General features: G+C 49.5%; 2 protein-coding genes across 2 annotated transcripts in view; one reads left to right on the top strand and one right to left on the bottom strand.

Annotated features, from left to right (window-relative positions):
- LOC101075628 (regulator of G-protein signaling 21-like) overlaps window positions 1-27,985 on the bottom strand; it is a 151,990-nt gene that overhangs the window by 85,085 nt on the left and 38,920 nt on the right. The window lies entirely within an intron of this gene.
- Window positions 1,687-26,931, top strand: LOC101078868 (BMP/retinoic acid-inducible neural-specific protein 3-like). Its single transcript, XM_003974434.2, has 9 exons — window positions 1,687-2,375; window positions 9,857-10,209; window positions 16,195-16,385; window positions 17,458-17,648; window positions 20,888-20,993; window positions 21,190-21,426; window positions 21,972-22,194; window positions 25,258-25,600; window positions 25,691-26,931. Exons 2-9 carry the CDS (start codon window positions 9,986-9,988, stop codon window positions 26,459-26,461), a joined length of 2,286 nt encoding a protein of 761 aa, XP_003974483.1. The 5' UTR covers window positions 1,687-2,375; window positions 9,857-9,985; the 3' UTR covers window positions 26,462-26,931.

Below are 27,985 nucleotides of genomic sequence, written 5' to 3'. Positions count from 1 at the left end.
CTCACAAGCTCATCAGAAGAGAGTTCCCTGACAATCCCCCGGCAGCCTGAGGGATATTGGAGATAGCGGAGGTCAGATTCTAATGGGGTTCAGCTCGTGCGTTAGTGTAGATGAGTTTACAGGAGTCTGACATTCACTCCAGTCAAACTGCGCCATCCTGCATATCGGAGCTCGCTGCTGTCTGAAATGAAACAAGCAACCGAGTGGAACCCGACAGCCCCGTGAAAAAGGTTATCGCTCCGATTCAGGGATGACTCCTTGGCCGACATCGGCTCCTTTCCCAACCGAACGCTGGTGGCATTAGGACGTGAAGAACGGCAGCCAGAAATGGCACCTGGCACGTGAGGCGCCGTGCCCACTGTCACCGGAGCTAAAATGAATGCGAGGCTCTCGGAGGTCCTGTAATGAGACTGTGCTTAAAGTGTAAATTAGCCGCATGGCTTGGCTCATCGCTGACAGGGGGACGGCAAATCCACCGGGTCGTCCCGATTCCACCAGACGTGATGGAGAGCTTCTTCACGAACATTACTCATTAATATGGTAATGGAGGTGTCTAATGCTTGATAGAGAAATTAATAGAATTACAGTACTTAGGAGGGCCAAGGCAGAAGGGACAGTTTCCTTTTTTGATGATAAGGCGCTTTTTTAGGGGGGAGAGGGGCATCATCCAATCAGATGCTCTGCTTTTATTGGAGGAGGGGAGCATGATGAAGGTGTTTGATGAACTCGCCATCGCTTGTTCATTAAAGCATCAGCGGTTGCAGGGAGTCTCTCCGTCCACGGTGCTGAGTCACACACTGCTAAGACCAGGTCCAGAACCTCTTCTGGTCTCTTTGGGTCCAACTCTGACTGTGAAGCATGATGGGATGACAGGAAAGGTAGCGATCATCCGGTGGCTCGTGCGACTTGATGGATTCTACCGTGTTGAGATTTTAAAACTCCCCCATAATGTTATCGGCACCAGCGCCGACTGTGCTTTACGTGCACGATGATGGATGGATGATGCAAAACACAGATGGATGGAGTAAATGGTCAAATTAATGAGGGTTTTGTTACCAGTTGTCACCCTTTTGCAGCAGCATCCTGACAGGAATTGACAGATAGGAATATGAAATCTGTGTCACACTCAATCTGGACATAAATCAACCTCAGCGCCATGGTTACGGCGACAGAGCAGCACACTAAATGGACAATGAGGTTGGCGGGGAACTGGGTTAATTAGCACTACATCGGGACCACTCTGCCTTCAGAATTCCAAAAACTGATTGCGGCCACAGATTAATCTGATTGGCTTCTGGGGGGGTTCATCCAGCAGGCAGAGTGATTATTTCATTTTATTTAATCGTTGCTGATGAAACCGGACAAAATAAAGACTTCAGCCCAGTAACAGTTACTTCTGTGAGGGCAACCTTCAGTAACCAGATTCTCGGGCTCACGTTAATCTGTATCTTCAGAAATAACCTGGAGTGAGGGGACTGTGTGGGCTGCGGGTGCAAAGTTGTGCCCAAAGTGCCGTTTCTGCCATTTCAACACCGCGGCTTTACATTTTAAGTGGGGCTGGAAAAAGGAAGCTGTTTGGAAAACGCTCATCATTCCCCCCACGTCCACGACCACCTTATTCTGCCCGCATCTCATACAGAGGGCTGCTTGTGTCTCAAGCATGTGACTGGGAGAGAGAGAGAGGGAGGAGGGGGTTCAGGGGCGAGCGGAGGCGCCGGTACCCGCTGTCTCCTGCGCCGACTCTCTCCACGGCACCGGGCGCACGCAACCCTCCTGCGCTCCCGCACGCAGCGACGCGGAGTAGGCGGGTCAAGTAGAGGGGAAAGGAAAGCGGCGCAGGGCTTTGATTCACACAGGAATATTCGAACCACTTTTTCAGGAGGACCGTGGCGGTGTCGGGAGTTGCCGTCGCACCCGCGCGTCGCCGGATTCGGGTGAACAGAAATGCGCAAAGGCGTCCGGTTGGTTTTTAATGGTGTCATCTCCAGCCCCCCAGCCTCCCTCAGCCTCCCTCCGCCGGTCCCTCCTTTCCTCTCGGATGAATCCATGTTGTAGAGTCATTCTCCCCGCAAAGGTCACAGCTTCTGCTTCGAGGAACGACGCGAACAAGCGGACTTTTCCCTCCCGCACCAAAGTTTTTGGTCTGGGCTGCAGGAGCTCACGACGGCTCGGTCCGGAGCCGCTTCCCAGCCACAAAACTTATTTTCAGGTCCGTGATTGGTCCCTTTTTCCCCCCCCGGGGACGCTGCTGTTCTCCCCACACGGAGTAGCTGAAAGACCCGAGATGAGTTCGTCTGCAGCTGAGCGTCACCGAAGCTTCACGGAGGGAAAATGAGAAGGACCGAGTCAAAGTTCATCAGGCGTTTCACACCGCGGTGAGTACTCAGACGTCTTCATCAGCCCTGCACCCCCAGGCCATGTTGATGCTGAGGAGTCAGGCGGCAGGAGCAGGTGGCGTCAAAACCACCACAATCTGCGGGAATTTCGACCGGAGGCTTGTCCATCCGCACGCACGCACGCGCGCACACGCACAAATCTCTGCATTGTTGAGGAGAAATGAGGGGATTGTAAACTTCCTCCCTCATTCTGCATTTTCCAAGCAGCAAAAATAGGATTCTGCTGTGGTTTCTGTTAATAATTGAATGACGATTGCCTCCAACATCAGTCATTAATGAAGGTGCTGCTATTATGGGACCACTTGGCCTCCAGGACAAATAAACATAAACACATCATGTTGGCTCACAGGCAGGTGGGACAGGGACGGCCTTTATTTTAAATGTCAGCTCATATCTGGAGAGCATCTCTGACTGAATGGAGGGAGGAAGTATTGCAGCTCGGTGGCCGATCACTGCTGGAATCCTGAACGCTGGCGTTGGGCCGAGCTGTTCCAGGACCACAACATGGCTCCGGTCGAGCCGTGTCCTCGTCCAGCTCTGGAGACTGAAGGCTGGACGCCACTCTGTCTCTCCCGCTGTGGTTCACCTGGTCGCAGCTCTCTCACCTTTCCCTCTCCTGAACGGATGAATGTGCAGCTGCCGTTTGTGGATGATAAATCTGTGAAAAATATCTGTGTGTGTGTGTGTGTGTGTGTGTGTTACTGTAGAGGATGTGATCGGGCCAACCCGAGTCTAAAGACAATAAGTAAAATGAGAACGCTGAGAAGAAAGAAGTTTCCGTGGGTGTTTCAGGTCAGCGTTTGCCAATAAGCCTCCTCCCAATATCCACAGCCCCTTATTTTATGATAATGAGCAAACTGTAGAGTTTGACTTGTGTCTGCGATAAGTGCCATCGGGAGGGATGAGAAAGGGAGCGAGAGAGGAGAATAAAGCGGAGGAGAAGCAAATCTTAAAAGGGGGAAAATGCCTCATTGAGGGATTGGAGAGCACGTTAAAACAGAATCTGTAGATGAAGCGTGGCTGGGCTGTTAAAGAGGAATCTCTGAGGCAACGGCAGACTGAATGTTGGGTCTGAACATTTAAATACGGGCAGATGATGGATGCGCAGAGCTGTGCTACACGTTAGCCACAGCCGACGCTGTCGCACCACTCATCATTAGAAGCTGCCTTCAGAAGGAACTTGTGTGGCTCCTGCAGACTCAAGATGAAGGACGAGGCCACACTCGCCTCACTAGGACAGACAGACAGACAGACAGGCAGACAGACGGGCGGGCGGGCAGACAGACAGGCAGGCAGGCAGGCAGGCAGGCAGGCAGGCAGGCAGACAGACAGGCAGGCAGGCAGACAGACAGGCAGGCAGACAGGCAGACAGGCAGACAGGCAGACAGACAGGCAGGCAGGCAAGCAGGCAGGCAGGCAGACAGACAGGCAGGCAGACAGACAGGCAGACAGACAGACAGGCAGACAGGCAGACAGACAGGCAGGCAGGCAAGCAGGCAGACAGGCAGGCAGGCAGGCAGGCAGGCAGGCAGACAGACAGACAGACAGGCAGGCAGGCAGACGGGCAGACGGACATTTACTGGTACTCGAATTATTTGGATCGAACCTGTTCTGAATCAGAATGAAGGCCAAACAGGGCCATCGCTGCCTGTTGGCAAGGCGAAGACGCTCGTGACCAGACAGACGCGGCTCCAGTTTAGTGATCCGCCATTCCCACTTTTTCCCTCGGATGTCCCGCGTCGTCGACTTGCTCGCCGTGTTCCAGGGACGGCGCACGTTTCTGCAGGCGATCCGGGTGACGCGGCAACAGTTTTTAGTCCGGAGCTGTCACCCCGCCTCCTGGGCTGTTTGGCAGCACGTCCACTTTCCGGCTCAGGGAATCAACATTTCACAGCTTTGCCTTTTAACCCTGACCTCCGACCTCCGCTGACGTCCCCGCCAACGGTGTCAGGACCGCGGGGCCTTGTCTGCTGCAGAGCTGGTTCAAACCACAATCTCCATTTATTTTGAAAGTAAACAACGCATAAAGCATCATTTGGGGGAAACATCCATTTGCTTTAGCGTCCACCTGTGTGCGTTTGTTCCGTAGCGCCGCCGTCAGCCGAGGCCTCTTTTCGCTGTGATTTATCCCAGTTCAGCTGTAAAAACAGAGGTGACGCTCTGCGCAGCTCTCATTAAGCAGATTTTCCCCGCTTTCCTCTCAGCATAAGTACTTTATGTGCTCTGACTACGTAATGATTCACCACAGCGCCGCTGCTCGTTAAACATGCCAACATTTATCGGCATCGGTGAGATCGTGCACACACGCATGAGCATCGGCAACACGCCATCGCTGATTGATCAACAACATCCAAACAATTAAAACCCAATTGCTGCCATCAGTGAGACAGTAAACAGCGTGCCTTCACACACACACACACACACACACACACACACACACACCTCAATGTTGTGGCTGTTTTCACCACCTGACTGATGTTTATTTAACTCATTACTGACGGACGCAGACGCTGAAGCCACCATCAGTACCAGGAAACGGTGCATTTGTTGTGTTGATGACACCACGCCATGTTTTGATATTTCCATCCCCGATGGTCACCTGTTGTTATTTCATCTGGAGGAAACCCAACAGAGTTTTCTGCGATCGTCAGTTCACAGAAACGTCCAAACACCCGTCGTTGTACCAGTAGCTGCATTTGTAAATATTAAACACAACTGTGATTTAACAGGAAGCCATTTGCATATAAAAAGGATTATGAAACAAATGAATCCGCTGCCAGATTTTTTAATAACATTCTCCTTAGAGCGCTTTTCGAAAACAGCGTCGCAAAGTGCTTCTTGTCGCTGCCCAGATTATCATCCAGACACATTTGGAGTGTTTGTGGAGGAGAAAGTCAAGGTTTTCAAGGGTTCCAGGACCACCAAAGTTACCAGCGATCCTCATTTATGCACAGCTGAAGTAATAGAAACGTACTGAGTGGGTCTGACCGGACCCAGACAGTCAAATAGCAGGTGCCTGTTAGCTGTTATGATTCCCGGCATCCTCCTGAAATGCTTAAAGCTCTCAGAGGTCCCGTTTCTCCGTCGGCTACGTTACTCAGCTTATCAACCGCCACCTGTCTGAGGAGCTGACGCTTTCCAGTCAGACCTGTCTGAAATGAATTTGAAGAGTTTCAGAGTAAATGCGGCAGCTCCAACAGGCGTCGGAGGCCGTCGTACTCGTCCGTCGTCCTCGTCCGTCGTGCTCGTCCTTCGTACTCGTCCTTCGCCACAGCGCCCTCGCGCTCTTCCCCCTGAACTCACGAGCACTCTGTAGTGCTGCGCCAGTTCATCAACGGCGTGATAATCTTTGAAGTGATAATCCCAGAACACCGCGGGAGCTCATCCTTCGCATTTATTCGTACAACAGTCGGATGAGTGCAACCAGCAGTGGTGTTATAATTGCACAAAGGCTGCGTTTCACCCCCGGCACTGCGATGAGGAGTATTGTTGACAGTTGTAGGAGGAAAGATAACTGGGTTAATTAGGGCCAAAAAACGCTAATTAGGCAGCACGGAGGGAGCGACGGAAAGTCTATCGCTTCCTCTTTCCCTACTTTGAGGAAGGTTTCGAGCTTGGCTCGCAGACAAGTTACAAAGTGGATCCTGTTGAAGAAACTAATGGAATGTTTTAATCAATCGGCTCCCGCGAAGCCTCGTCTGGAACCATCTCCCCACCCTCCTTTCCTGTAAACGTGTTCGTAGAAGAGTAAACACACAAAAGAGACTCATTTCCATCGGCACCAGTGACAAAGATCTGCAGTGGCAACTGTTCCCCACACACACACACACACACACACTCAGGCAGGTGACCATCACAGGTCTGGCGTCCTACCATCAGTGAGCAGATGTCTTTGCTCCGTTTTGTCCTGGTCTCCAGTGGAAACGGCTGCAGGAAGATGAGCCTGGGGAGTCTCCACGTGGGTATAAACACAATAAATAAAAGTGTGTGTGTGTGTGTGGGGGGGGGAGTCCAGAGAAAAGCCATTTCACAGCCAAACATCACAGCAGGTAAATGCAGTAAATATTTTGATATGTGATTTCATCTGGAAACGGGAGACCGGGCGAATCTGCCGACTAGCTCAGTATTTGGGAGAGTTGAGCAGGAAACTGGACCAGTTCTTGATCACTTCTAGAACCTTCAGGCAGGTTGTTTCTCCGGATTACAAGCTTTTAAAGAAGACTTAGCGAATGGCCGTTAGCGTGCTGAAGATGCCGCACGTGTGCGCGAGGAGCTGAGATCTGGCACTTCCTGCAGGGATGGTTGGTCAAATAATGACAAGACATCACACCTCCCATGTGGCGACACTCATCGCAGATGAGTTGTTAAGTATTTAAAGTGTGGCTGAGGTGTTTGACATCCAGCGACGTGCTCTGAATACTGCCGACCATTAGCGCAGGCGGTAGGCGTAAAAGCCTCGTACGGTTTGATCCGCTGCTGGCTGCACTTCACTCAGACGGACGTTTGTGGCTCCGTGGAAACGGGGCAGAACAACAAAGACTCCCGGTGGTCCATTTCTCCACTGCGGCAACAGGCGCGGCCTCCTGTTGCTGCCGTTTCAAAGACAACTACAAACTGCTTTTTAATTCAGATGCGTTTGGACCTGAAAGCGGGCGAGCTGATGACTCAGTGGTGGCCTCGCAGCGTTTCTATGGAGGCATGAAGTCAACACGTCGCCTTCTCTCGCCGTCCGCGGGCTTCTCTGACATTTGCAGGATCAGCTAGGACTGGTTCTGGTTCCGCTGGTGCGTGGGAAACAAAAGCAAAGATTTAAACTAAAGAGGTATAAATAAATGAGTCCTGACAGCACCATCATAGTTAGAGGATGTGATCATGTTTAAACAGGAAGTTGTCTGATCAAGGCTAAAGGGACACAAGTGTTCCATGAGATTCCCCCTGGATCAGTGGTCGGGACAGCTGCCTCTTAAAGGATGCGATTAAAATGACCCTCGTGCTCATCTTCACCATGCAGCTCTGGCCTGAGATGTCCTCCATAGCCAAGACTCCATAGTAACAACTTTGGAGGAGCCCTTTTGCACCGAAGAATTAGATCAAACACGATGTTAGCCTGCAGACGTTGCTACAGCACGTAGCCGTAATGTCCCACGTTGGGACCGAAGCAGCTCAACGACAGAGGAAGAAGCCTCTTCACAGTAAAACCGAGTCCTGGAAAAAGCTGCGTTGGCCAGTAACAAAGGTCGTCTCGCCATCCTGAGCCCCGTCAATCATCTCCCACCTTCAGGGGGAGTGTGGGGTGGGGGGGGTGACGGTCGGTGCGGGGTTGAGACCCACGACAGCATTCTGATGACAATCTGTCAGCTTAAATCAGCCATGTGTGGGTGTGGACATGTGTGAGTTTAAAAAAGGAACAGGCACACCACAGAGGAGGACAGACAGGCAGACAGACAGGCAGACAGGTAGACAGGCTGGCAGTTAGACAGGCAGACAGGTAGACAGGCAGACAGACAGGTAGACAGGCTGGCAGTTAGACAGACAGACAGATAGACAGGCAGACAGATAGGTAGACAGGTAGACAGGCTGGCAGTTAGACAGACAGACAGATAGACAGGCAGACAGATAGGTAGACAGATAGACAGGCAGACAGACAGGTAGACAGGTAGACAGACAGACCGTCACTGGAGGTGGACATAAAGCAGCAGAGCCAGATTTAAAAGCAAATCCTACGCGGATTAGCTACATTTTAATCCACAGAAAATCGCCGGAAGTCGGAGAATCTTGTGTAAACTGCCTGTTCAATGTGCGGAATTTGCATATTTTCTTTAAATTGGTTTATGTAACTGCAAAAAACAAAGTTCACCACAAAACAGCAGCCTGGTGTTGGAAAGGAATTTAGGAAAACTGGACGAGCTGAGCGGAAGGCGCTTGAAACTCCTCCACCTCTTTCTGCTGTTCACCCCCCTCTGGTGCCTCCTCACACCCCCGTCCCCGGCACCACCTTAGCAGTTGGGCTGCAGATGTGTTCAAATCCAGGACAGGGACTGGGGAGACGTGATCCAACCCTCCTCCAACCACCAGGACAGGGACTGGGGAGACGTGATCCAACCCTCCTCCAGTGACCAGGACAGGGACTGGGGAGACGTGATCCAACCCTCCTCCAACCACCAGGACAGGGACTGGGGAGACGTGATCCAACCCTCCTCCAACCACCAGGACAGGGACTGGGGAGACGTGATCCAACCCTCCTCCAACCACCAGGACAGGGACTGGGGAGACGTGATCCAACCCTCCTCCAGCCACCAGGACAGGGACTGGGGAGACGTGATCCAACCCTCCTCCAACCACCAGGACAGGGACTGGGGAGACGTGATCCAACCCTCCTCCAACCACCAGGACAGGGACTGGGGAGACGTGATCCAACCCTCCTCCAGCCACCAGGACAGGGACTGGGGAGACGTGATCCAACCCTCCTCCAGCCACCAGGACAGGGACTGGGGAGACGTGATCCAACCCTCCTCCAGTGACCAGGACAGGGACTGGGGAGACGTGACCCAACCCTCCTCCAGTGACCAGGACAGGGACTGGGGAGACGTGACCCACCCTCCTCCCTCGCTCCTCCTCTCTTAACTTGTGGCTGTAAAGCTGCTTCCTGCTGCTTGCGTCCAATGTTTCATGTTTTTTTTTTTCTTGTATCTCTTCATGGACCAATCAGGAAAAGGCAAAAACTAAATTATGACCTGAAGTAAAGTCTGAGTCTCGTTAAATCTTTACGTGCACCTTTTACAAAAATGCGTTTTATATATTCAGCTTTGATAATCAGCCCTCACAGTTATTAAAGTTTAAACTTGAATTCCTCCTCCCTCACCTCCATGAGCCCAGGGATGGTTGCAGGCTGCGTCTGACCACCTGACCAAGGCCGTCCTTCACCTCCCACTTCTGCCTTCACAGCAGGATTCCTTGCTTGTGTTTTTAACTGGGACCTTCTCAAATGGCGAATAAACCCTGTTAGCAAACTGCTCGAGTTTGAGGTCAGAACAATGAACTCTTCGCTCGGCCGTCAGGAAACAAGCGGGCTGCTGGAGGAATGCCGTCTGAAAGGCTTCCCGGACACCTGGTGTGGGTTGGAATTAAACGCAGCATTCCAAAAAAACAACAAGCAGAATGAATCCGAGGTCCTGCGAGCGGCTGGAACCAGCGTTCTCTGATGAGAACGAGCCAAACATCTGTAACGTTGAAGTCAGCGCTTTACGAGTGTGTCATGTTGAAGGTCGGCCAAAATTTACATTCCAAAAATTGCAGCGGGAGCATCTTTTTTTCCCCCCGTGATAAATGATTTAATCAACCAATCAATCACAGACATTTAAAAATGAATTTCCTGTCACCTGAGTGAGGGATGAAGGCGTGTCCCGGCGGCATCTCGCTGCCTCCCGGACCTGCTAATGCATGTTTGTGTCTGTCTGCAGGTGTCTGGGGGGCATTGAGGTGATGAAGGGGCCCCGGTCATCCCAGTGGAGGAACCAGCTAATGACGAGTGGCCGTTGCTGCTGAACCAACCTCACCCTCTCCACCTTCCCCCCTCACCCTCATCTCTGATGGCTCTATGGGGCCTCATCAGCCTCAGCCTTCACTGCTGGGTGTGTTTACGCTCGACAGTAGCGGCGGCCGCTGCTGCCACTACCAGCCTCCCCAGCGACAAGCCTGGGGGCCCCCTGGACTGGCTGCTGTCTGATAAAGGGCCATTCCACCACTCCCCGGAGTACATTGATTTTGTGGAAAAGAACCGGCAAGGCTTTTCCACCAGATACAAGATATACAGGTGAGTCACGGCTATCTGCTCGCATCATCCGCATGACAAATCCCCCGGGAGGCCACAGCCCATAATCCGTGTGGGTGTCCTTTAAAAGAGGCGTGTGTACATATGGATAACGCTGCCGTGTCGCCGGGAGATAACGGGCAGGTTTCTGTCAACAAAAGCACCGATGAGCTGCAGCGCTCCACGTTCACGATGGACTTGATTTTCAGAGGTGGCTTCCACGTGCACAACTCGGCCGAATGTCACGCCACCGGGGGAAACTTTGGGTTTGTCTCGGTAAACGACGCGGGAGGTGTCGCTGTTGTGCTCCCGCTCTTTGATGAGGAGAGATCAGCTGCCTGGTAATATCGGAGGTGCCCTGAAAGCACCGCGGCTGCTCAGTCAGGTCATCTGCATGTTCTGGGTGAGGTCCTACCCTTCATTTCGAGAAGAGCCCAGCAGAACGTCCCCACCTGAACTGTAGTAAAAAGAAAGCTTGTAAAAATTAGATTGCTGGATTTGAAAGTTAATTCGATGAGGAAATTTCATCCGGCAACTTACAAACGTCCTTCTTTTATACTTACAGTGTTGCTTAAGGACAAGGGCATCCCAAGGGGGGCTTAATCTATATAAAACAGGTTATTTCCACAACATTACAGACTAGAGTTTATTATAAACCTCACGTAGCTCCTTTTCTCCTCGCGGGGGTCTCGAACACTCACCCGAAGGCAATTTTGTATCTTCTATTACCGAAGAAAGTGGGAAATATGCTGCCTAAAACCCTCTTTCATTGTTATTTAGGAGGCTCTCTGCGTTATTGTCCCTTGTGCAGTCATGCAGAAAGGTTTCGTGAACAGCCAACGTTCACAAGATGTCTGGCACCCACGAGGCTGTAATTCAAGCGTGCACGTGCTTCCCAGCGGGCTGGATGTCGCGATGGGCTGCCGTCCAAACCCCTCAGGGAGTCACCTGATCGGCCGGTCATCTGATGTATGCTGATGAGTACAGGGGGAAGAAACTGTGATTGGCCACGACAACAGCGTCTGAGCCATATGCACGCCGCGGCGGAGTCATGAATCATCTTCATCGTCATTAAGAGCGATGTTGCTGGAGCTTCTGGAAATAGATAGACGGGGTTCCTGACATCTACGGATCGGCCCGAGGATACTTTATGGCTTTGTTCAACAGTCGCTGCATTAGAGCTTTTTAATATTTCCGTCTCTGGCAGAAGGCAGCGGTCTGTTGGAGCAGAGCTGCACGGGCGGCGAGATTAATAGTCTTATCATGTGGCCAAGTGATTAGTGGGCTCTTAGTACTTATTACTGCACATTATCACAGAATCCCAAGAGACGCTTCCGTCAGCTGCAAAGGTTGTGTCTGGGATAGCAACCACACACACACACACACACACACAGGGGTATATCTGTATCTGTGTTTGAAAACCCAACAGCTAAATATCCAGTAAATCCTCCCAAACTGAAATCAACTTGGAAGCGGTCCCACAAAGTTTAAATCGCGAGTGATATTTGTGGGCGAGTATACAATAGCTCGTTCGGATTCCACTGTGAGTAATAATGTGACTTTTTTTTTTCCCATGAATAAAATGAATTGGGTGTCTTTTATTAAAGAAAGTGGGCCACTGCAATCTCCAGCTGTGCGCGACTGGTCCTTAAATCAGTTTCACTAGCTTGTTTCTTTTCCCAGTCGGAATTTCAAGCATTTTTTATGAGCAGAGTTTCCACCTACGATGTAACTGGAGGCAGAGAGAGAAGATACCAGGTCCTGAACAAATGACCTTCGCACAGGAACCTGGAATTCATGTCTAAGATGACAAAGAAGTTATCGAGCTTTTACTAAAATGAGCTACTTTTCATCCTTGCCAGATGCCAAAGGGAATGATTCTGGTCGGCAGTCTGGGATGATAATACAATAGTTTGCCTTGAGACGTCGGGCATAATTGCATTGCGTGAGAGTTTCTCTGACCTTTAAAAGACCTACACAGTTGAACTTGCATCAGAGAACGTGTCAGCCTCATCTGACGTTCATCTCTCGTACCTTGAATAATTAATCCTTTTAACGGAGCTGATACGGAATCATTTACAAAAAAGGGACGCGCAACGTCGGATAACAAGTTAACTCGAGGTTTAGGAAAAGTTTGTTGATTAAACTGCTGCGTCCTGATGAAACCACCTCCTCCACGTTAGTGACAAATCTTTAAAATGTTTTTCTATTAAATCCTGGGAGAGTTTTAGTTTTGGGTAATAAAATCCAGGCTGAGTTATAGAACTGTTACCTTTTACAGCTGAGCGGAACCTTCAAATAACCTCTGTGAGACTCACCGGCAATGAAACACAGCACAAGCTGATGCCACTGACACTGGTAGTTAGCATTGATGCTAAGCTATACAGGCTCCACCATTCTCACACAAACTCATTAACTGCTGATTTATCATCTGGATAAGAAACTGTAAATGTTTCCCTGTAATGTTTGCAGTGTCGGTGAAGCACACATGGCGTTAGGTGGCTATGGCAACCCTGTAGGGACACTATGTTTGTTTACTATTGTTTAATGTGAAAAAATAAGTATAAATGGCGGGTATATGTACCCAAGACGTGGACTCGAGCCTATTCCACAGTCTCTCTCTCCAAGCTTGATCAGATTATTCTGCACAATCTTCGTGCCAGCACATCTGGCCCAGTAAAACCAGCCCAGACCTGAACAATCATCAGTAACTAAGGAAGAGAACAGGGGTGGGGGGGTTGCGAATACTCTCCACCTGCTCTCCGCCTCGATAACTCCTGTTTGCTTGCTGCAAAGTGGAAGTGGCGACAGGGTCCCGGTTGAAGAGGTCATTCCGTTGTATGACAGGGCGGGTGCTGAAGATTTATGGCCGCACGAGACAAATATGTGGACCAGAAATGAGCCTCTCTGGTGTTTGTCTGAAAAGTGCAGCGTCGGCTAAAAAGGCACACATCAGGCATCGCCGTCACCGTCCCGCTCACACACACTCTCTGCTTAATCCTGAGCCAATCAGCCTCCCGTGGGCCGATTATAGAGGGGGAATTGAAAAGCAATCCTCCACCTGCTACTTTCCCTGCAACAGTTTGTTCCAGTTTATGTTCTACGTGGTTGGAACACGTGGGTGTTGGTGCTTTCCTCAGCGCTCCAGCGTTCCTTTGAAACGCACCCTTTCACAAAGGCCACGCCGCCTCCATCCATCACAGGCAGCCGCTGCCGTTCAACCTCTCCCATTACAGCGCTCACCTTTTATTTCTGCGCGAGAAAAACCCACAATTTTCCTAAAATGACTTTTCATTCCGCGGCCTATGAAACCCGACAAATATAAATAAGGTGGGAGCTTCGTCAGAAGGCCAATTTGGGATTTTGATATTCCAACGGATTGATTTTCCAAAAGACATGATCAGGTATAAAACTGCAATCTTCTCCTCCCAATAGGAGCTTAATTACGAGTAAATTGGGGGCATTTGCGAGGTGCCAGTGAGCGTGCACGTCGCTGATGTGTCATAATCACAGAACTGCAATATCAGAACTTTATGTACATTCCCGACTGGTGGATTCCCGAGGATCTAATCCCGCCTGTACGCTGATATCAAGCTTTTTAAAGCATCAAAGATAACAGAGGTCAGACTATTTAATTAATCGCAGCTACAGACACTGAAATCGTTATTTTCCTCTGTGTTTGTCTTATCCCCTCTACAATATTAAGATCTGAATTAAATTAGAGTCCGAAAGCCTTAATTACTTTCTTTGATTTCGCTGTCAGTAAAAACGGTTCATAAACTTCGAATTAGAATGAAGCACGAGAAGCAGCTCAGTAAGAAAGTGGTGGTGACGGGGTCTAAATGTTGCCTCCTCATATTTACGCTCATTAAAAACCTTGGATTCAACGTCGATATTTGACTGAATCTCCTGAAAAACAGCGCTGCTGCAGATTAAAGGCGAGAGAAAGCACGCAGCCTACTGATGTCGGAGACCAAAACCTTTGTCCGGAACAATTCCGAGCCGAGGACGTCGACGGCAAAACGATTCGTTTCAGCAACGTGCACATTTTATTTCACCTTGTTTACCGCAGCGATGCACCTGTTGGAGGCATTCTGACCTGTTTTGGCTCAGCTGAATGGAGGTTTTGTGATGGCAGCATCACACACACACACACACACACACACACACACACACACACACACACACACACACACACACACACACACACACAGCCCAGTTATTGCCTGGTGGTGTTTGTGTAGGTTCAGATGAGACATTTACCACCTTAATTTCATCGTCATCATCATCTTCATCCATCAGAAATCATTGAACTTCTACATCATCATGTATATCAGTCGTGAGCATGAGTCCAGGGACAGAAGATCTGAGCACAGCCCCCCTCCTGAGCCCACTCCTGACTGAGGGAACGCTGGGGACTAAATGTCAACTACTCAGTTATTCCTGCAGCATGTTGTCAGATAATCAATGTCCAAATATTTAATGTCAGTTCCCAGGAAAAGAGACTGGACAGGATGAGTCTACCCAGGCACTCCATGGACCTTGTTTGCTGGGATTCAATCCCACCTCCTGATCAGATAATCGGGAATAACATCACATATGTAAATCTATCATTTCTCAGATTTGAGGGAACAATCTCACCACAGCAGTAAGAAAATGAGCCAGAACCCTTGACGGCGCCCACAGAGAGGACCCATTTCTAACGGGCTCCTCAGAGGCCTTTTTCCCCCGGTGAAAGGGTTTCGACCTTGTGTGGTGATTGTAAGCGGCTGGTTTGCCTGTTAGTTCTTTCGGCCAATTGCATCCAATTTATCCAACCTGTGAATTGCAGCCTGGTCTGTTCAGAGCGACGAAGATCTTCCATCTAAATGAAGTGAACTTTTCTGCAGGACAATCTAGAGCTTACAGGGTGTGTGTGTGTGGCACAAAGGAAGAACTTAAACATCCCAGAATCTCTCTGAGACGACCATGAAATGTGTCTGATTAATTGTCAGAAACAGGGCAGCAGCATCCACTTGACCTCCTGCACTCACAGCAGAGCAGTAGTAGCAGCAGAGCAGCAGCAGCAACAGCAGCAACAGAGCAGCAGCAGAGCAGCAGCAGCAGAGCAGCAGCAGAGCAGCAGCAGAGCAGCAGCAGCAGCAGAGCAGCAGCAGAGCAGCAGCAGCAGAGCAGCAGCAGAGCAGCAGCAGAGCAGCAGCAGCAGAAGCAGAGCAGCATCAGCAGCAACAGAGCAGCAGCAGAGCAGCAGCAGCAGAGCAGCAGCAGCAGCAACAGAGCAGCAGCAGCAGAGCAGCAGTAGCAGAGCAGCAGCAGAGCAGCAGCAGAGCAGCAGCAGAGCAGCAGCAGCAGCAGCAGAGCAGCAGCAGCAGCAGCAGCAGCAGAGCAGCAGAGCAGCAGCAGCAGCAGAGCAGCAGCAGCAGCAGCAGCAGCAGCAGAGCAGCATCAGCAGCAGCAGCAGCAGAGCAGCAGCAGCAGCAGCAGCAGCAGCAGCAGAGCAGCATCAGCAGCAGCAGCAGCAGCAGCTCCTCTCAGTGGTCTCCAGTGATTTGCTGAGCCTACATACAGACGGAGGACATGTCGTCCTCCCAAGGTTTTGCTGATCATCTCAAGATCATCAGAAACCACCCAAACGTAACATGTAGTGAGCGTTGGAGCGGCTCCACAAACTTGGGGTTCAAGCTGTGCTCATGTTCTCACCGACATCATGGCAACGCTTTGTTCCCCTCTCATCCCAGAGCAGATCTGTCCTGATGAAGCCGTTAGCCGTGTAGCAGGAGGAGCTTCAGCCTTGATGTCATTAACGTGCTCAAATTTGGGTTTCTGCCCAACTTTTGATTCCATTTTGCAGAAATAAATGTTGTTGTTTTTTTTATTTAAAAAGGCTGTAATTTAGTGAATTCACCTCTTTTCTCTCATCTCAGCAACCAGATGACACGATGCCGTAAACATGCAGTGGGATGAGTTCGTGCTGTTGTTTCTGTTCAGGGAATTTGGGAGATGGAAGGTCAGCAACTTGGCCGTGGAAAGGAGAGATTTCTTGGAGTCTCCTTTGCCTCTGACTCCCGAGTTCATCAGGAACATCCGTCTCCTGGGCCGCAGGCCCACCACCCAGATGATCACTGACAATCTGATCAGGAAGTACGGGACCCACTTCCTGTTGTCAGCAACATTGGGAGGTAAACAACAGTAAACAAGCCAGTATCTTTCCATATGCTGATGTGGATGATTGAAGACGTTAATAAACGTAATGCAGCCGTTGCTCTTCGCTAATGTGAACGCAGCGCGTTCTGACTTAGCTAAAAATGAAATCTCTTTGTATTCCAGCGGACTTCCGATGGCTTTTCTATACAGTGGTATGAAGAAAAATATGCTTTTAGGAATTAGTAGTCTTGAGTGAAAAGGAGGGTTTGCGTGGCTAAAAGCTTTCCGACATTAGTCTTCCGGCGCGGCACAAACAGATGGCGCGCAGTCTTTGTCAAAGAAAGTCATTTACCAACACGTTACGGCAGACACACATGCCAGCGGTAGCAGGAGAGTCCTCGGAGATGTAGTAATGCGTGGAAAGAGACGTGGTCCGTGAACCTGCCAATCCCAATTACGCGCGCACTCTTTTAATTGATTCAATTAGCAAAAAAAAAAAAAAAACGTGGCAGGAACACACGCACGCACGCACGCACGCACATTCTGAAAAGCAGGTTTTCCGGAGCGGCGGAAAAACTCGGCGGCGGCTGGAAAGTAGACTTAATGCTTGTAAAAGGTCAGCGACGAGGCGGGCTGCAGATCTGCCCGAGCAGATCTTAATGCAGCCCACCGATCTGGCTCTCAGCCACCACTTAGTGGTATGAAGAGAAGAGGATGAGGAGTTTACCTTGGGTGGGGTCCAGATATGTGCCTGCCTGCTTCTGGATGGATTAGCTTTGTGTTCAGAAACATACGGACTTAATGAAATTAATAAATAGCTTGTGATATTAAGAGGGTGCCCTTCAGCGGCCCGGGGGGAGGCGGCGGCTAGAGGAATGGCCTGGAAGCATTAACACCGCATTAGGAGGAGAAATATGATGTGCAGTGTCCTGGGGGGGCCACGAAGTGGAGATCACTGCCGTCGCTGGGGGGATGGGATGGAGCAGGAAGCTCATGTGGGACTGGTTGGGTGGGAAAAATGTGAACCACAGGCATGTTTAGCCAGAACCGCGACGTCAGGGCTCCAGCTAGCTGAACGTGTGGTGCCGCTCTCATGTTTGTGTGCAGGAGAAGAGGCCTTAACAATCTTTGTGGACAAGAGGAAGCTGAGTAAGAAGGCAGAGGTGAGCGACTACGCTGGGAATTCCTCCACCGTGACTCTGGAAGCTCTGCACCAGCTGGCTGCCTCCTACTTCATCGACAGAGAAAGCACCCTGCGCAAACTCCACCACATCCAGATCGCCTCCACCGCCATCAAGGTGACGCCTTCAGCATGTTGTGGCACGGCTCAGTGCGCCCGCTTTCGTCTACGCTAACAACACGCTCCCGTTTTGGATTTTTCCTCCTTTATTCCCGTTGCTTCCTTTTGTCGTCTTCGCTCTAAAAATACCCGCGAGCAGGTTCCAGTCAGGAGTTTGCAGCAATTGTTGTTTCTCCAACTTTTTAATCAGATGGAATGAACAGGACACAAACAGCATCCTGCCTGTCGTGACGCTCCTTTATTAGCTTCATATCTGGTTCCAACAGGAGCTCCTATAGCTCAGGAATCCCTAAATTTTATTTGAAACGTCTCCTGACTGATATCTGCAATACACCAACGTCATCGTGTTCCTTTGTCAGGGACAAACAGTCACCAACGTGAGCGCACAGATGGAGAGTGGTTGGAGTCAGAGATAGGAGCTACGTCAGGAGCCAACAGAGGCTGATTAAAGAAAACGTGCTGATCCGAACGCACCGCCGCCCGTGTTGAAGCCATCCCTGGAGTCCAGGGTGTGAGTGCTTAGCTGCAACAATGACCAGCGCTGAAGTGGAAAATGATGCTTTTTATCAGCGTGCTTGTGATGAGATACCACCTTTGTGTGCCACCAGCTCGGGTCTGGAGGACGCCTGCTGAGGTGCACATATGGTGCGGTGGAGATTAATGAATGTGGTGACACGCCTTCCCCTTTGGGTGGTGTGGGGTTAATGGGTCTTTGGAGGGGAAGATGACCCTCCATTCTGTCCCTTTCTCATTGCTTTGAGCAGCGCGGTAGTCGGCTCTCTTTGTTGCAGACAGGCGTGAATCAATCTGCCGGCGCTGGTATCACAGTTCACTGTGATCCAGGGAGCGGCGGATGGGTACAGAGGGTTCGGATGAGTCTCTGTGTTTCCTTTCTCACAAATCAGAATTTTTCATGAAGCTGCAGAGAGGAAGCGATGCTGCTTTCATGCCCCACAGGCAGCCACTGGGTGTAACTGACAGGTAGCACATGGGAGCAGAAGAAAGCCCCGTCGCAGGTATCGACCCAAAAGAGCGACAGACTTAGTAGCTACGCCTCATTTCCAGAACCGACTGACCCACAGAGCAGCGGAACAAACGCGTCTCTCTGCACGCGATTGGAATGAAACGAGTCGGGGGACGAATGAGAGAGGGCACCGGCGAGGCCGACGACCCCCCCCCACACGCACACCCACCCGCCCAGCGTGTTACGCTAACGTCAGAGCTAACTTCACAGCGACACAGCTTCATTTATGGATTTGAAGGTGATTTCCAGCACTGAATCAGCTCAGCTCGTTTCCACCAGGAACGACTCTCGTTCCTCTGCTTTGATACTAAACTGATGCCTGTTTGAGGGAGGAAACAGGAGCGTCTGACTTTAACTGGCGGACGCAGCTCGCTCGTGTCCTTTCTCATTGTCCAGCTCAGACTAACTCCTGGTTTATCATCCATCAGCGGTTAGACATGACCATGCAACACCCTGTCTGAAGTCACTTAGCAGCCAGTAAGTTTAAAGGAAATATGCACCAACTGATGGAAGCAGCTTTAATCAGCTCTCAGTCATTTAGTGATCTTCCTGTCCTGCTGTCCTGCTGTCCTCCTGTCCTGCTGTCCTGCTGTCCTCCTGTCCTCCTGTCCTGCTGTCCTTCTGTCCGAACGTCAGCTTGGATCAGACTCATTAATTCATTCAAATCTTCAATGAAACGCGGTCAAGGCTCAAGGCCAAAGCTGAACTTAAGGACCGTGTAAATATTGAATTTACAGTTGCTGTAATGGTGCAAATGATCATTACTGGTGCTTGATGGGATGTCCACTGGACTTTAGTGCAGTCTGAGTGCACGGCGATGGGATAAGCTGCAGGAGCTTTGCTTTAAAATTCAGATGAATTGTCTTCTAATGATGCACTTAGTGATTCTTTAGAAAGACGTTTGAGGGGTTTCATTCCGACAGAAAGCTCTCGGCTGGTTGGGGTGAAGACCTTGAACCATTCTGACACCTCCACTGTGATCAGGCATCAATGTTCCCAAAGATTCCCAGTCGTGGATCAGAGGGAGAATGACGGAATGATAATGTTTCTGTGACGCCTGTAAATGAGAGGCGAGGCCTCAGCACTTGTCTCAAACGCATCCCAACGTCTGGGATGTTTCTCAAGCCTGCAGGTGCACATGTGACCAGCACTTCTGAGGGTCGCTGTCGGCCTCAGAGCGTGTTTAATGGGACAGCTTCACACAACCAGTCCACCTCCAGTCCCCACTCCAGGTTTGGACTGGTCAGGCTCCTGAAAGCCAGAGCGACTGTTTCTAACTGAACATTAAATTTAGGGTCATTTCAAATCCTCCATTATAGACACAAACACTTAACCGTGCTTATTCCAACTGTTCATAAAGGCTTTAAACCAATTTATTCCTGGCAGAGGCTCTTCTGCCCTCCACCGACCCCCAGTCTTCAAATACAGCTTTTTAATTGAATGTTTCATTTTGCCAACATGCCAAGTTTGAGTCAACGTCCGCCTGCTGTACGTGGACGAGATCCAGACGTTGGTCTCTGCATGTTCTCATCCTGCCTCTCCGCTGAGCGGAAATACACCAGCACGAGTCGGCAGCATATCACGGAGCTTTAGCTCGTTCCTTCACGTAGCAACGCTACGATACAGGTGGTCAATAATGTCTAATTACGTCTTCTAATATACCAGGATCCATCTAGGGTGAAAAACAGCTGCTTTGCAAAGCGGAAATTGAATGTTCTGCTCATCAGTCAACGTTGCCATATGCTATATCATATGCTGGATCAAATATTTACCCAGTTATATGGATACAGCATTTATGTGGCTTGGAAACTGGAATTGTCAAGGATTGATTGTTTGATCCATATTTTTCATTAGTCAACTCGGATTATTTCCCGTTTTAAGGAATGTTTATCTTCCCATGAGCCCTGTTCCTGCAGCAGTGGGACTCCAGTTGAAGCTCAGTCATATTCACCCTTACTCAACCTTACTTTACTCTGACCTGGTCAGAACCGTTGAATTAGAATATGAGGCACAAATGAGGCCCACTCAGAGGCTCCGAGTCAGGGTCAGGCAGCGCTGAAATAAGATCTCATGATGTTTGCTGGAGCCGATTGTTGGCGAAGGTCAGTGAGAAGAGCATCAGTTGGTGAATGCGCGGGCACTTGTCATACTGTCGACAGCAAGGACGCAGCGCCGTTAATCTGAAAGTGCACTTCTGATTTCATATCACCCAGGTGACAGAGACCCGCACCGGCCCTCTCGGATGCAGTAACTATGACAACCTTGACTCCGTGAGCTCCGTCTTGGTTCAGAGCCCTGAAAATAAAGTCCAGCTCCAAGGTTTGTCTTGTTTTAGTGGAGTCTTCCAACTTTTTACTGCCTTGTTTATTTGTTTGATTGTTATGTGGTAGAAAAGAACATAAAAAAGTTTGGTTTTTTTATCAAGAGATAAGCTCAGCCAGCACGTTATTACCGCTGTACTTCCAATAACACTCCCCCAGTTTGATGACAGCACTAAACCCGCTTGCTTTTATAGGGTTGCAGCTGATCCTCCCAGTTTACCTGAGAGAAGGTTTTGTGCAGGCTGCCCTCAGCTATATAGCCTGCAACGGCGAGGGCGAGTTCGACTGCAAGGACAACGACTGCTGGTGCAAATGTGACCCCAAGTTCCCGCAGTGCAACTGCCCGTACATGGACATCCAAGCCATGGAGGAGAGCCTGCAGAGGATCACGGAGACGTGGGGGGTGCTCTACAAAGACTTCGAAGAGTCAGGTAGAAAGATATGCAAAAAAAAGAATCCATATTCCTCTCTTTCTGTTGCATAGCTCACTGAGAACTGGGAATTACTTTTGAGAAAAAACAGGGTTTTTTTTCTTCTCCAATATAAATCATTCATGCCAGAGGAAGTAGGTCTTCCTCGGGTAAAATAATTCAGGATCCAAGTTTAACGTCGACATTTTATAGCAGAGTGATGCATCCACATACCTGCTGGACGTGTAACCAATGGTGAATGAAGTGGTTGTATTCCACGCCAACCTGAGTTAATATAACATTGATATATTTGAGTGTTGGTGCTTTAAAACGCTTCCTGGCAGCTTCTCATTTCCAGTGGTAAAATATGACCAAAATAAGAGCACAAATCCAGACTGGGCTCACACAGCAGGAGCTGTTGGTGGTACGATAGGCGGACCTTTCTGCCTAAAATGAACTCTTAAAATGTAGTATTGTGTACGCCCAGTTAGAGGCCTGTCAGACCTTTTCAGTCTGGATTGCTGATTTATACTTCTTCAATCTCCTTGGAATTTATTTTGTTCCAGATGAATTCAAGGCGTTTTACACAAGGCTGCCCCAGAACTACTTCCTGAATGTGTCGACCATCCAGCACCTGTGGTCACTGGACCCCGGGTTCCAGTGGCGGTACGAGCAGCTGGAGGCCAGCATGCGTCTCCTGTCCAGGCGAGCTCAGAGAGTCATCTTCAAGCTGTTTAGCCTCAGTAAAAGATGCAGCCGGCAGCCTCAAATCCACCTACCCAGAGAACGGTGAGCACAAAACACCCACAGGCTTTTATAGCAGGTGGACTTGACTTCACTGTTTATTTTCTGTGTGGTGCATCATCTCATTTTAAGTCATTCCGTCATTTTTAGTCTTGTCTGGACTTCACTTCTCCATTTTAAAGGGGCAGGGACATGAACCTAAACGTTGCAATCCTGTGTATTGGATGGAGGGAGTCATTAGACGCGACCATTACTCTTCGGAGACAGCGCTTCCTGTTGATGTCTCCAATCGCAGGAAGTGATTCTCAGCGATGTGCTGGGCGGTTCTCACCACCCTCTGCAGCACCTTCTGGTCCGAGACGGAGCAGTTCCCCCACCAGACTGTAATGCAGTTGGCAAGGATGCTCTCGATAGTGCAGCCATAGAAGCTCATCAGGGCGTCTGATGAGGGAGGATTTGGTCATCTCTGGAAAAAGAGGCGCTGGTGAGCCCTCTTGACCCACATGGGCAGACTTCCTGTGTGCACACCAACACCTTATCTCGATGGATCCTTCAGCAAACTCAGTGCTGCACATGCAACATAGTAGTCAGCAGGAATATCAATAGACACACTTTATATTTAGGTTTTAATTAGGACGGAACAGAACTGGACCGCAGCAGTCCAGTCAGTCTAATCTAGCTGGACCCCTCTGAGGAACCTGGGGATGCAGACCTCAGGAGACCTTGGATGAGCACCAGGGGTGGTGTCAAAAGGGCCCTCAATGACTCCTCCCATCAAACAGCCTCCGAACAGTGATGTTGCACGTCTGTTGTTGCCATGCAACGGTGGCTGGATTCTGCATGCAGCCCTGAGCTCTCCCAGCATCTACACAGACCCGACTCTGGAGGTGTTGAAATACTATAGTGAAAAATGCAGAGTTCTGTCAAATAATGAGCAAGGAAAAGCTTTATCATGTAAAACATGTAAATGGATTCAATTAGCTGTGGCTGTTGCGGGAATGGGATTAGAAAGTACTCAAATTAAAATTGGTGTTCATTCCTCAGCAGCTGCAATTTGAAGATAAACTCCAGCGAACTGCAGCAGATGTTGTGTCATCACTTTATTTGGGCTTTTCCTTCCTTCCTTCGTCCATCTCTCATCATTCCATAATGTGAAACCTCCCTCCCTTTATTTTATTTGGACTTTGACTGACCACCAATAGGAGCCAGAATAACCTGAGCAGTGACTTGGTTTCTCCTGCTGCTCTTAGGTTTCTTTTCTTAGTTTTTTTGCAGTTCTACAACAGGAACCAGACATTTCTGCTAAGAGCTCATTATTCACATCCAAACTTTGACTATTAGCAGCCAAATTACCCCATTCATTTTATGAAATCATTGAAATGAAACTAGCCTTTTAACACATAACTAATTAAATGGGCATCGACAACCGCTCAAATTTGGCAGCAACAGATTTGAAGAGAAGAAGAAGAGAAAAAGCTTTTGGCCTGACTTGCAGGTTAGACTGACAGTAGGAGCATTGCTGCTTTATGAATTTGTGATGAGTTCTTCTCACTTCACGTGGCCTCGCTCCCTCCATCAGGGGGAGTAATTGTCAGTGTTGATGAATCCCATCATCAGTTTCAATCACAGAGGCTTCAGATCGACTCCACCTCGATGGCAGGCGTGCCGGGGAGCAGAACTCATGAATCAACTGGCAGATTAATCTATACATTCGGCGTCCACCCGGCTTCTCTCTTTGTGCCTGTAAACCGCTGCGTCATTCTCTCCCTCGTTGCTGGAGCGCACATTAATCACCGATCCGCACACCTGATACTGTCACCCTCCTCCTCTGGGAGAGACGGGGAACAACATCAGCCTCAGCCAGAGTTATCGTTCTTTTGTGTCTGTTCAGACGCTTCTGTGATTGACAACAAGGTGATTTTCAGTTGGTGTGGGAGAAAAATGGAGACACGGGAGACCCGTGCTAATAATCTGATGCATTAACCCTCCACCTGCTTCTTTAGTTTAATAAATCCATGTGATTAGAGCCTCCGAAGCAGTTGTCTGAGGCCTGCAGAGCTAAGAAGGCCCTGCAGGGGTGAGCGGGGAGCTCGGACACACTCATCCATCTATTTAGTGCAGCTCACACTGAAGCAGGTGTCAAACCACCAACCCCATTCCCAGTTAACACACTCATTTAGGAGCCAGAGCTTCTTATTGTTCAACTTTACTGATGCAACAGAAGGTAACTGGGGATAAATCCAAGACAGGTCCCAGACTGGGATTAAAAGTCTGAAAGTTGGGTTTCATTTGACTGGGGGCATGTTTCATGGTAAATACCCATGGAAAATTAAAGAAATGAGTCTAAATTTGGCTGAACACAAAACCCATGGAGGAGTAATAGTGAGGAGGGAATCTGAGAATTCCTCTTTCCATGCCAGTACTGGGAAACAGAAGGGATGCTCCACGTGCGTAGCATAGGCTCGGTCACGACACGCTCTCCTTTTTATGTGGAATGTGCCATGAGCTTCCGAAGGGCTGCAGCTGAGAGAGAGTAACAGGCGGGAATCAAACTTGCAGCCACATGGGAGAATCACAGTCAGCTACCCCGAGGATGCAGCGTGCTTCTAATATTTATGACACGAGCGGATCAAAGCCTCGCCGTCTCTCCCATTCTCCTCTCAACCACCAGAAACTCGCTGCGTGTGGAACTTCACTCATCAGGAAGTTTAGGACAACAAACACACGAAAACGCTTTTATTCTCCCAGAAAAACCCGATATTCCTGCACTCGCCCATTAATAATAATATCTTGAACAAATGAGGAGTTTCTGCCTAAAGGCAGTATTAAAGCTAAATAAACCATAGAATGCACCACAACGCTAAATATGACATCAGAAGGAGGGAAAGCTTCACGTCCTTTAGTTTTCAACAGTTTCAAAGTCATCCGTTAACATTTTAAACTCTACACAATCAGGGCAGGGCAACTTCTATTTTCACCTTTGAATCAGCAAAACCATAATTAGTTGAATCGTATTATGGTGATTATTTCTGCCTGTATGTTTTAATTAGCGAGCTGCCTGGGCGACCTCACCAGACAAACATGTTCACTCTTCCTTCCCCGGTGCAGCTCTCAGTCCTACTGGCTGAGCCATTTCCAGTCTCTGCTGTATTGCTCAGAGAACAACCAACTGGGGGACTTCTCCGAGGAGCTCCACAGCTGCAGCTGCCAGTATGAACACAGCCCCTGTCAGCTGCCGCCACCCTGCTCCGTCGGGGAGGGTTCCGCCTGCGCCGGGTGCGCGCCAGACAACCAGACCCGCTGTGGGAGCTGCAACCCGGGCTTCGCTCTGACTCAGGGCATCTGCAGACCCATGGTGGCCGACTCTACAGAGAACTACCTGGGGTTTGAGACCGACCTCCAGGATTTGGAGCTTGGCTACCTGCTGCAGCGAGCCGACCGGAGACTGGAGGTACAATTCCCTACAAATACTTGAGGCGTTACCCAACTAAAAAAAACCCTCTCACTTTCTTTTGTGCTTGTGTGTGTGTGTGTGTTGTAGGTCCACGCTATCTTCATCAGCAATGACATGCGACTCAACAGCTGGTTTGACCCGTCCTGGAGGAAGAGGATGCTGCTGACACTGAAAAGCAACAAGTACAAGTCCAACATGGTCCACATGCTGCTGGGGCTCTCTCTCCAGATCTGCCTTACCAAGAACAGCACCCTGGAGCCTGTCCTGACTCTCTACATCAATCCGTTCGGGGGGAGCCACTCAGAGAGCTGGTACATCCCTGTCAACGAGAACAACTTTCCCGACTGGAAAGCTACAAAGTTGGACCTCCCCTTCGAATGCTACAATTGGACACTGACGCTTGGCAACAAGTGGAAGACCTTCTTTGAAACCATTCACATTTATCTTCGGAGTCGAATAAAAACTCAAGACGGCCTGAACGACAGCGTTTACTATGAGCCTTTGGAAGTGACCGATCCTGCACGGAACCTTGGCTACATGAAGATCAACAGCATCCAGGTCTTTGGCTACAGCATGCACTTTGACCCCGAGGCGATCCGTGACCTCATTTTGCAGCTGGACTACCCGTACACCCAGGGGTCCCAAGACACGGCCATGCTTCAGCTTTTGGAAATACGAGACAGGGTCAACCGGTTGTCCCCGCCAGGTCAGCAGAGGTTGGACCTCTTCGCTTGTCTCTTACGGCATCGGTTGAAACTGACCGCCAGCGAGGTGGTTCGCATCCACGCGTCCATACAGGCCTTCAGCTCACGTCTGCCAAACTCTGTGGACTATGACACCACCAAGCTTTGCAGTTAACGGCTCCTCGGCGGGACATCTGGTTTACAAATGGCCACGAGGAACGCTTGGAGACGACTGAACGGTGCCAATTTTGGGGCAAATGCCTCCAGTTTCTGGATGTCCAGGAGAGAAATCAGGAAGAATGTACGTGGCTGTTCTGTTATCACTCCCTTCTGAGCTACAGTATGTCATAGGAACGGAGTGAAAAAGAGGGATTAAAGAGTGAACAGAGACAAAGTAGAACTTGGGATAGGGCTTTTAAAGTGATGACTCATCTCGTTTCACTATGACTCAGCTCATTTATACTCTAAGCATCAGTGGCAAATGAATGGACATTTTATGGTGACACAAAGGTCCAGTCTGTTTGTTTGTAATTTTATATGTTCTCTTTGCTTCAGTGACAGTGCACTTTCAATGAAGACCAGAAAACAGTGGTGTCATTCAAGATTTTGTAGATAAATTGATATTAAAATATCACGTTACAACACATTTGTGTTGTCTTTTCACTTTTTTCTGCTCTCAAAACGTTCTTAAAGAAAATAAACCAAGATGAGGAGCCCAGGGAGGGCGGAGGACAGGTGGGACACGGAAGACAGGATTGGCACCAAGACTCATTTTAAAGAAGGAGAAGCCAGGACTTTGGAGCTCTCTATCACGGAGGGTCACCTGACTGGAGTTTGGTCTCAGCTATAAGAAGGATATGTGGTAATCGCAGAGGTGCGACAGAGCGAGGTCATGGCACAGATGAAGCTCCACGGCCGTGCCGTCACTCTGATGTGCTGCACCTGACAAAGTGTCAGAAACATGGAGGGTTATTAGGGTGATTGTTGGAAGCTTGGAAATGGGGCCAGTTGGATTCTACTAGTCTGAAATGATGAAAACCTTCAGGATCCAGCCAAAGATCTCAGCACTGGTCCAAAAGGAATCACATCTGCTCCTTGTAGAAGTTCCTGATTGGCTCTCATGTGCTGTTGTAAAATATGATCAATGGGCTTTTTAAATTTCCGTTCTGCTTAAGAGATAAACCTTCACGATGTGCACCTCACAAATCACCTCCTTTATTTTTTTGTCTTGCTTCTTTTTTTTGTCGAGCAGTCGGGCGTGAAAATCTATGTGGGCCGAATCTCGGTCAAAGATGCATTCAGGGCAAAAGCGTGTAAACAGCATCTGCTGCTGCGAGGCTGCTGATGCAGCCATTTTTCTGCACAGCCAGTTCAGACAACCGATGAGACTGAATCCCAAATTAAGCTCTGGCAGCACACGGTAACTTCTGTCCAGCCCAGCTCACGTGCAAACAGTTGTTCCACAAACGAGTGTTGAGCTGCACAAATACACAAGAGATAACAGATAGCAGGAAATGATTTGGAGCTCCACTGCTGAACAAATTCTAGTTCCATTCTGCACTGAAGGCCAATCAGGCCGGGCCAATTAATGCAAATATAACATTCCACCATTAATATATAACGTACATGACTAAATGACAAACTGACCGGGCTCCTGTGGAGGTTAACGGTCATCACCTCAATTTGCACCAACTATCAA

Source organism: Takifugu rubripes, chromosome 20 (assembly GCF_901000725.2).
Source record: "Takifugu rubripes chromosome 20, fTakRub1.2, whole genome shotgun sequence".
NCBI lineage: Eukaryota > Metazoa > Chordata > Actinopteri > Tetraodontiformes > Tetraodontidae > Takifugu > Takifugu rubripes.
The sequence above is the reverse complement of the archived record's forward strand: the minus strand, read 5'-3'. Positions and strand labels throughout refer to the sequence as shown.

Bases quoted from the DNA above. Each gene is read 5' to 3' on its own strand.
- LOC101078868 (XM_003974434.2), top strand. From the start codon at position 9,986: ATGGCTCTATGGGGCCTCATCAGCCTCAGCCTTCACTGCTGGGTGTGT. The intron at 20,994-21,189 runs GTTTGTCTTGTT...TTGCTTTTATAG, and splicing joins AAATAAAGTCCAGCTCCAAG to GGTTGCAGCTGATCCTCCCA. The intron at 21,427-21,971 runs GTAGAAAGATAT...ATTTTGTTCCAG, and splicing joins CAAAGACTTCGAAGAGTCAG to ATGAATTCAAGGCGTTTTAC.